Source organism: Colletotrichum fructicola (genome assembly GCF_000319635.2).
Source record: "Colletotrichum fructicola Nara gc5 chromosome Unknown KSG_Nara_v1_contig04, whole genome shotgun sequence".
Lineage (NCBI taxonomy): Eukaryota > Fungi > Ascomycota > Sordariomycetes > Glomerellales > Glomerellaceae > Colletotrichum > Colletotrichum fructicola.
In genome coordinates, this window is record NW_027094054.1 from 4,643,846 (window position 1) to 4,654,196 (window position 10,351).

At 56.0% G+C, this 10,351-nt stretch overlaps 1 protein-coding gene across 1 annotated transcript; it reads right to left on the minus strand.

Annotated features, from left to right (window-relative positions):
* Positions 1–586: 586 nt before the first annotated feature.
* On the minus strand, positions 587–3,606 carry FRQ (Frequency clock protein; the record flags this gene model as incomplete). Its single annotated transcript, XM_032023414.1, has 2 exons — positions 587–3,249; positions 3,312–3,606. The coding sequence occupies 2 exons, from the start codon at positions 3,604–3,606 to the stop codon at positions 587–589; spliced, it is 2,958 nt and encodes a 985-aa protein (XP_031892011.1).
* Between the last annotated feature and the right edge of the window lie 6,745 nt (positions 3,607–10,351).

The window sequence follows — 10,351 nt, forward strand, 5'->3', positions numbered from 1 at the left end:
TGGTCTGTCGAGGTCAGCATGGGCCTTTTTAAAAGAATGGAAACACCGTTGGGTGGCATTGCCCAGATCGACCGGAAACACACCTCCCTCATCATCGCCTGTTACTGTAAAACCGCCGTCAGATACCCATACGCTTGCAACACTCAAATAAGCAGTGATGATGGAACAACACCTGCTTTACGCACCTGTACAACATTAGATAGTAGACTGAATATTTGAGACTTCACGCTGAATAGGATAAGTTTATCATCAGCTTGGCATGCACATCAAAGTAACGAGGACAGATTGTTGAAAGGGGTATCATTTGATTCTATAAGTAACGCTTTCCAAACTCCTCATGTCTATGACCAACCCCTAGCACTTTTCGGGATGAGGATTTTCATCTGCAGACTTGCCAGAATCATCCTCCGTGCAACCAACCAAACTGTGAAAAAACAAATGCGACAGGTGTTGTGCAACTTTGTGATTTTGAACGCTTTCGCCCGATGTAACTCCACGCAATGCTCCAAAGCTCGACACAAATGGTTAAGCAATAAATGGTGAATCCTCCTCCAGGTAATGCTCCTTCCTCCGACAATCTCCCTTCTCAACCACTCTCCTCGCGACCACTGCTGTAGCCGCTCTCAGCTCCACCAGCTGTAGCAACAGAGCTTCCCGTTGCGGCTGGGAGCTCAGCGCTCAAACTTTTGCTTCGACCTCGCACAGTACCGGCAGCGGCGACTGCGCTGCTGCTGCTGGTGCGGCGAGCGTCTCTTTGAATCGGAATCTTGATCTCCTCGCTGCTGTCATCCTCAGCTTCCTCGCTGGGCTCATCCCCATCGTCTGGCTCCTCCCCCTCCTCGTCACCACTGGTCATTTCCTCATCCTCAGGGTAAGTGTTCTCGAAGTTGTGCGGGAATACACGATTACCGGTGGGAGGTCTGGACTCGGCGTCCATGTCGGAGTCGAGGTCGGATGACTCCGAATCATCCGAGTCACTGTCAAAGGCGAAGAACATTCCCGGAGGGGGGAGTGGCGCAGGGTTCAAAGTCTTGATAACTCTTGCGGTGTACTGAATGTGGCTGCTGGGCAGGGCCTTCGTGGTTTGCGGCTGAAGCGGTTTCTCATCTGATGAAGAGTTCAACGGTGATGTAATTCTCTGCACCAAGACGGGGACATCCTCCGGTCGGAGTTTGCATGAAGTTGCAGGCGTGTCTTTCTTTGCGCGCTTGGTTGTTGCAACAACCATGAAGTGGTCATCCGGAACAACGCCGCCCATACCACATGCATCCAAAGTGCTCTCAGGAGTATGCTGGGTTGCGTCCGACCAGGGAAAGTCGGCCTCGATTTCCACGCTCATTTCGTCAGAGTCCGTCTCCTCGGTGGTCACGGCTACACTGGGAACATGCCTTCCGTCGCTGAGGGGGCGGTACGGGAGCGCAGAGCCTGAGGCAGTACGGTGGGGGGGTTCGGGTCTGAGAAATCCGGTACTGGTAGACTGCTGTTGTTCTTGGCCAGTCGATGTGATGTAAGAAGATGGAGATGCATCGCCTGGATCGCCGGACAGGTCCGTGCAGAAAGGCGCGCCACTGTAGTAAATGATCGCACCGTCCAAACGCTTCCGCTTTCGTCGCAATGAACCAGATCCGCTGTTTCCCCAGCGCGATTCGCCGTTGTTACTGTCCTCACCGCCAGCTCCGAATGAAGATCCGGTGTCGTCAAGAGAGGTCTGCTCTGCAGAGGACGACTGGTGCAGAAACATGGGCTTGTAGTGGAAACCATCGGCCGAGGAAACTTGCTGACCCAGCTTGGACTGGTCTGAGGTGTGCTTGCCTGACGAAGTTGAGTAGTGGCCGCTCTTGGATTGAGTGACCTTGCGCTTCTTTCTCTGGCCATCCGCCTCGGCCTCTTCTGATTCGTCCGAGCGACTCATCTGAGACGTGTCTCCAGAACTGTCACTGCTAAACCTAGTTCCCTCTGTGCCTCCACGCCAGCGGATCTTCCGGCCGTCTGGCGATAGCTGAAATTTTGTGCTCCTCTCCGACACGGCGCTGCGAATGTAGTCCGGCGCAACATTGAGCATATGAAGTTGAGCCATGTTGCAAAGCAAATTTAGGTAGACCCAACCGTCAGCGTCGGGAGAAACGTCATCGTAGGTTGCGAGACCTGTCAAATGCGGGGGCGCGAGGCCCAAGTGACGGATGTAGTCCATGTTCTCAGTCGGGTTTTGTAGACGGTCGGGATCCAAATCCCGTGGCCGAGTGGGTCGCTGCTCCGGAGGCGGGGCATTGGGCGGCGATGTGCTATTTTGCGTGACAGCCGAGTTGCCTCCTGAATCAGGCTGGTCATTCGAATTTTCAGGTTGCTCATTCGAGTTTGTGGCTGAATTGTTGTCCTTGGATTGGCCTCTCTTCTCCTCAGTTGCGAGAATGCGAGCCTCTCGGGAAGGCTCATTCATGGTCGTTAGTGAGTTAGTAGGACCGTGGTTGGTAGTTGTGTGACCAGTCGCAGGTTCCACCATGATGGGCGCCATTTGTGCAATGTTTGCCGCAGACTTGGGTTGGGAGCGGGTGAGGTTTCTCCCAGCAATCCGCCCTGTGAAAATTTGCTCCAGTCGTCGCACAATGAGCTTCTTCTTGTCCTTATCCGTCATAACCATGTGGCGCGGGTACAGCCCCTCTGGAATGTCCTTCAAGTAATTCTGGACCTTCTGTTCCGATGATCTCGCCCTGGAGCTAATCGATGGTCTTGCAAGAGATGTGCCTGATGAGTTGGCGCCCGTTGACATGGATGCGTAGGCAGAATCAACTGGTCGAGAATGCGAACCGGAAGATGACGATGCGTGCTTTGACATAGATCCGGATCCGGAATCGAGTCGGGTGGTGTGCCGTGACTTCTTCCGCGCTGAAGAGGCCTCAGCACTCGGTGTGCTGCTCTCCAAACCAGCCGCAAATTCGCGAAGGGTGCTCTCGAGTTCCCTCTTCTTTCGCTTGGGCAATCCGTGTACCTTGATCTCGAACAGCTTATCCCTCTTCATCATCTGAGGTCCGTTCTGCTTGTGTCGCTTCAATTCATCCTTGAGTTTCTTGATCTCAATGGTCAAGTCGTCGATAACGCTCCGGTAGTCGTCGGCACTGCTGCTGTGTGTAGCACTAGGCTTAAGGTTACCAGTGACGGGAGGCTTTAGCAGGTGTTGAGGATAACTGCTAGTTGGCTTCGCCTGGTCTTCGTTGGAGGAATCGCTCTCCTTTTGGAAGAAAGGGGGGTCGACTGAACCAGATCTTGTCAGATAATGACCCTTTGATACCCACACCTCAACCCGTATTACTTACCATCCATGGCGTTGGAGTAGTCGGCTGTGGGGTTCTCGTTGTTTTGGTCGAACCATGTCTTCGGATCGCTGGGCCCGGTGTTATGAGATTCTCCAGACGATTGCCGACGGGCTGACGAAGAGGATCCGGAGCTGGCTACTGCTGCCGCACGTGATGACGCCGCTCTCTCACTCGCTTGTCGGGCCAGACGATGATGGCGCAATGTTACTGAGGTCTCGGGTGACGAGCGGCGCGGGAGCGGGTGACCTTTCGGCGACGTCGGCGGTTGCCCCGATGGGTGCTTGATGCCAGGCATAATGGCTGCATAAAGTCGTCGGTCTATGGCTTGCTGTGGTATACGGTTGGTGTTATTGCTATGATGACTGCTATAAGTGCGGCATGGAGTTGGTGGTGAGCTCGTCTTCGTAGTGGTAGCCGTGGTGTCGGTTGGTTCCACTTGATCAAGTGGAAGAACAGTGTAGATAGTCGTGAGAGTTGCGGTTGCTTCTGTTGGATTGACAGTTTGTCAGTATGGGGAAAGTCGAAGTGAATACAGCGGTTTGGTCGTATCGAGGTGGAAGGCTGTATATGTCAAGGCTGAGGATGGGCTGTGATTGGCTGAAGCATCGATCGATCGATCGAAGGTTCAGAGTGAGGTATGACGACAACCTTCGTCAGAAGTCGACACTGTGGGAGGTAGCACCTACAAAATTGGCAACAACCTGCGCCTCAGACGACAGATAAAACTATTCAAAAGCCCAGTGGTGAGCCGCGAGATTTGTTCGCGCTACCGTTGAATCAGGCGAAATCCCACGGTCGCGAGCAGTCTCGTGCGACCAATCGCCGGGAATAAGCGCGGTGGCAGTCAGTCGTCGTCGGCGTTAAAGAGGCCGCACAGGCCGCAGACCTCTGTGGTCGCCTTTTGGTCGGGTGTCAGGGGCTGGAATAAATAGTTCAGGGTCGAAGTAAAAGGAAGCTGTCGAGAGAAGTTGTGAGGCGCCGTGTGGGTATTTCGGTGGGGTTCGGTGCGAAAGAAATCGTCTCCGTGTCCCTGTGGGAAGCCAAGGATCACTCAAAAGTGGCGATGGGGCGCTTCCTGGGTCGGGTCATTCAGAAGACCAGCGCAGACGTCCGGTCCAAAATGGTGAACAGAGCTTCAATTGCTGGCCCTGAATGTGACAGGAGGACAGAATTCGGAGTTTGGGATCGGGTTCTCCAGACGGCGAAGCAGTTCAGTTCGGTTCCCTGGGAGGTGGATTCTGGTGGTTGTCGCGTCGCCTGTGGACGTGCGGATGCCGGCTCACCAGGCGAATGTAGACGAATATGTCGAAGGTGTCGTTGAGCAGTTCCAGATACCTACATGGAGGCACAGACGAGGCCGATGCGAATTCGTACTTCTTGAATGCTGAAATTCGGTAACCTCGACGGCGAGGGGCGAAAAGGATGTGAGAAGGGAAGAAAAGGGCCGGGCCTGGTGTTGGGAAATCGTTGGCACATGGACCCCACGCCCCTCTCCGACGAACAACAAAATCGGACAATACAAGGCCAATCTGCGTTGGGTCAAAGACAAGGAAAAGGAGCTTGGGGAGGGCGGAAGAAGGCACGAACGGCACACCCTGGCCCCGGAGACCATTCACGAGCTACCTGACCTTACAGACGGGACAGCCAGGCAGGCAATCCATCCATCCATCCATCCATCCATATCAATCCAGCCAGCGCCGATACCCTAGATTTAGTGTCGGGGGAGGGGGTGCAGGGCAAAGGCAGCAAGAGGCAAGGGCTCACGAAGAGGACGTGGACCATTGCAATGGATCGCACCACCCCATGCCTTGCCCTACATAGTACACCTCTCTGTCTGTGGAAGGAAGTGTGTGTGAGTGAGTGTGGTTGCTCTGTCACTCTGGCGCGCCTGCAAGAGACAAGAGACGGGCAAAAGGCAGTGGTGAGCGAGGTCGAGTTCAAGGTTGCGAAACGTTTCGAGAGGTCTAGCCAGTTCCCCACGCGCAGGTGGCAGGTGCGGCCCCACACCAGCTCGAATGCTCTTTGGTCTGATCTCCAGGGAAAACCAGGGGTCTTGGGATCGGAGTCAATCGAAGAGGCAGGCGGGGCTACTGATGGGGGGTGTGATGCGAGAAGGGGGCGTGTGTTTTGCTTTTTTGACTGTTCTTTCCGCGGCTGGACGCACCACCTACCAGACGGAGTACGTACCCGGCGTATTAGCAGCAGGCGGCAAACAGCGACAGAACAGCAAGAAGGAATGGATGCATGGAATGGAAGCACCCAGGCCCTTCAATGCCCTCTAGCTAGCCTCTCCTCCAAGGAAATCCGCGGTAAGGATCAGTTGTCCAGCTGAAGCAGTCCGTCAGCCAAAGCCATGTGCTCACGACCAGACCCCGAACTCTGGGTGGCTTCAGGCCCGCTCGTCCAATCATCGCACACTGCGATTGAAGAATTCGAGAGCCGATCGTTGCTTGATCGCGGTGCAGGCCAAAAAGAAGTTCACTTGTTCCCGGCGTTTAAGGCTGTGCTCGTTTCCCGTATGCACGCCAGAACACCCTCGGAGACAACGGCAGCACACCCACCCCACAGCTCTCCGACGTTCAGCCTGTCGTGGGTGATTGCCGGCGGCGTCCCAATCCAATTTAATGACTGACACGACCTGGAACACCTCGATTGACGATGGCTCGCTACAACTTCTGCACCGTGGAACATGCCTTTGCCGAGACAGAGTGCAACAGGCAGGGCAGGGCAGGCCATCCAAACCATTCAATCTCGACCACCGCTAGTGCTCGCTTACGTCACGCTAATCCTACTGCAACTTCGCAGCCGGACCGCGCAAACCAGGTCGGCTTCGGATGTTATCAACCCAAGCAGGCTCTATCGTTGCATCTGTGCCGATTCATTCATCGCCAGCAACAACAGCCCGGGCCCCGATCATCTGCCGGTGCGGGCCATGTCGACTGAAAGTCGGCAGTCTGGGTACAGCGCACCATGCTTTCTTCTTCTGCCCTACGTCGTTGGGAATACCTCTGTCACCTTTCGGGGCCCAGCGGCATCCAAGGCGCCTTGGACGAAAACCATCCAATGGCACAGCATAGCATAGCATAGCATGGCTGGGCTGGCAGCTGTTTTTGGTAGAATTCCTTCCATACCTACCTATGCTGAAGGTGGTCAGCCGGCCGTGCATTCGTCAACGGAGAATCCCCGAGTCCGGGGGCCTGTTGCTGCAGCCAATCTTCGGCCCTCGCCTGATTACACGGGCCACATAGTGCTCCGTCGCTAGAGGGCGAGTCCGCAATTCCGTGAGCCCACGATCTCGCTTTTGCCGTGTCATCGAGGCTTCGAGCACCCGGCCGCCGCTCCGACTTACAGCTTTAGTTGGCCTTCCTCGCTGTTAATGAAATAACTATCGGCTGAGCACACTCGCATAGCCCGCCCGGTCTCATTTCATGCCAGCTCTCATCGCCGATGACTTTCCACGGCCCTCCAGAGCAGCAAACCAGTCGCCCTCCCTTTCCGTGGCTCTGGCGGCTTCCAACCATCTTTCTACAACCAGTCGACTTTCGAAAAATCGCCCGGTCCAGACAGAGTCTGCCAGCGGCCAGCCAGGCTGATCATCGCATCGACGTCGGAATCAGCGAGCGCCCACAAACGAGGTTATTCCCACCGCCTGCTTACCACCACCCACCGGCATGCATCACACCGCGACTTCGATTCGGTGCAGTCTTCCAAAAGCGTTCTCACCCGGTCAATCAATTGTCATGGGATCTGCCAACCTTCATGTCGGCCTTCTCTCTCAGCACAGCACTGCGTACACCCCTAGGACCCTTGAGGCTTCCTTCACTGTCCCCGCCAGACCCAGAACCGTTTCGCTGGACCAGTCAACGTCTCCGGAAGCGCGTCCGTGTTCGCCCTCCGCTCGATGAAGCCCGATGATTGGCTGCACAGTCCTCCTCTTACATCATTGCAGCTTGATCGACAGGCCAGCCCTTGCACCATGGCACGTCACCGTCTGACTACTCTGCCGCCGTACTCAGCGCGCCAGCACGTCGAAAAGGGAGGGAGGGGCCTTCTCTCGTCGCTGCCAGAGCGCGCGGTACATTCCTTTGCCACCGCACCACGCCTTTCGCTGGCCTGATCAGAGTTGAGCATTTGAAGATCTTTTTCCTCTTGCAGTACGTACCTAGCATATGTCACTCAGGCACAAACCCTGGTCATCTCCCGCTTTTTCTTCTTTCAGGGTCCTCACGGGCAGAGAGAGAAAATTCGACCAATTTCTATGAGGTACGAATATGACGAAAATCAAGGCAGACGTGCAGCCGCCCAGTCACATTCCAAGCTTCATGCGGCACTCGGCAAAGACTCGGCTTGAAGGCCGCAAAATGACGACACACGGTTCTTCGACCGCCTGACCCCAAGACATGTCGTTGAAATGCCTCAGAACGGCGTGCATCGATTCCGACCCGGAGTATCGGAGTGGGTATGGCCGGCGATGGAGATATGCGGCACGTCTGGACGGCCGGTGCCGAAGTGAAAGAACGAACAAACGGCCCGCCTCGTGGATGCCAGACCCCCTCAGCTCCGCCCGGTGTTCAGAATCGGAGCCGGGCGTTTGGCCATGCCTGTCGGAAAGAGAAACAGCGCTAAGCGGGTGTCAACCAATCAGCCAGAGGCGTCCCTCTTCACTCCATTAAGGTTCCGCCCCTCGATCTCTGCGAGCCGCATCGTTAGCGTGGATCGGGAGCATAGGGGGACCCTTCGTGCAGCTCGCGCCGCCGCATCCACGTCGCCCGTCGCAATACCCGGCTGGCCTCGATCGCCGTCTGAGCCACTATTGAAAGCACCACAGGTCGCAATGTGACAAATCCACGATCCAGACCGTTCGGCGTATTTCAGCAGATTCCCATTTCCGAGGCGATGTTTCCGCATCTCAAAACCATGCGGATCTGGGAAATGCCCCCCGTTCCCACCACCGCGCCTTCACCACAAGGGTTCTAGTCCAACCATACCACTTGGTCGTCGATGTGGAGAAATCTATCCAGAGCCTCGAGCACGCAGACATGGAGGGGAGTGTGACTCGATTCTGCACGCCATCAGGTACGCGAGCGAGAGGAAGAAACAAGGGCAGATCGCCTGCCCTGCGGCACGGTGCTGCCTTACCTTGTGTTCCTCCCGCGCGGCCACACATTACCCCTAGCGCGGTGGGTGTGCTCTCTCAGATTGGCCACTTGCAGCAGCTCTTCCGTGCCCACGTGAGGGTGCTCCCGATGGGCCCTGGAAGCTCAACTGCTTTCTGACAAAGAGTCGCGTGCTGGGACTGACTACGGCGGCTATTGCATCTTGCCACGGTCAGGGGTTGGCTGGCTGACTGTTCGCCCACCGCAGCGGTCCTGCTTGACAACAACGGCTCGGCCCCTACTGCAACTCGCATTCTGAGGACGAATATGCCGAACCAAGCCTCCGAACAAGCTTATTTCTGCCGTTACATCTCATCGCTTGGTTAGCGACTGATGGTTATCCGATCTCAGAGATTTGCGGGGCTCCTGCGGATCTGTGAACGCGGGCAGCAACGGGGGGTGCCCGAATCCGTCGTTCCCTACTCGGCCCCTGAGTGGTTGTTCGAACAGTCCAGAGCAGTCTCGGTGTGCCACCCCATCCCACCCACCACACCGAAATGAAGGTGCGTTTATCCCCCCTAAACATTAACGACAAACATGTTTCGCGCAGACAAGCTTCCGTATTATTGCAGAAGTGTCAGGGAGTTTGTGGAGGGTGAGGGACGAACAGGAAGCCCGCCGATTCGGCACGCCCGTCAGACAACCCTGGCGGGCTTGACATGAGAACTGAGCCGATCTCTGGACGGGCATGCACGGCTGAAGTCTGTCGGCTATTGGGTATCCTGCTCGCACTCGCCTTCGCAAAGTCCAATGGCAGGTTTCTCCCTTCTGCCCAAACCCTGACGGGGCTATCGGCGCCAGTGTTCAGGTCCTCGACGCCCCCTTATTGGCCAACAGTAGCCCAGTACACGTCCACTGGTCAGTCAGGGTCCTTCCACGAGCGGCCACGAATGGAACGGTCGTACGCCAACGTCCGCCCACACTGCTGGACGCACCTATCCCTGTCCAACAAGCGCTGGTGGGGATTCCTGCTGCTGTAGGAGCAAACGTCCGACCGAGTTCTGAATTTAATGAAGTTCGTTGGTTTGATAAAGAGGATCGACGTGGCAAACTGCTTGTTCTCCATCCGAACAGCTTTCTCGTTCCTGTTCCTGATCGGCGCTCACGGTAAGATACAAGATCTCAGCCCCTGGGGCGCGCGTGTCTGTGGGAGCGGACAGACAGCTCCGAGGCGGGCTGGGGGAGAACCGATGGGGCGCCGGCCGGAGATTTTCGACCGGCGTGCGTTGCCTGCCGGGTGGCGGTGTAACATCGCGGCGGCTTCATTGCGGGAACGTCATAAAGCCCTTATCAACTTCCCCCCGTTTTTCCCATTTATTTTTTCATGGCTTTGTTCTGTTTTCCACCTGCGAGTGGATCGCAAAGAAGACCCTGAAAGTTTCCATCTTCGAGCTCGAGGCGGCTGAAAGATGGCATCCACCCGTCGCAACTTCGTGGCCCACTCAGGACCTCTTTCCGTGCAACCGCCCCACCTAGGGTAAATGATCGTGAACATCCGCACAACTCGGCATCCACAACATCTGGCAAGATGGCCGAGCGGTCTAAGGCGCTAGCTTCAGGTGCTAGTCTAGAAATAGGCGAGGGTTCGAATCCCTCTCTTGTCACAATATCACGGCGTTGAGCCGGTCCTTTTTGGTGTTTTGGCAAATTTTGGTCTTTTTGACGTTGACCGGTAGCTGGTCATGATGTTCCTTTTTGTTTGGGTCTTGGGAACGACGTGCCTTCCCAGTGTCACTAATATGTAAGGCGTGGTAGGCACATTCCCAACCCAGGCCTCCTACTGCTGAGATCATAGTGACTTCCCTCAGGAGGTCCTTCTCTCCGTGGCCGCTGCTCGGCCACCCACGCTGGCGTCCACAGGCGAGGGTTCGGCCGTTTCTTTTT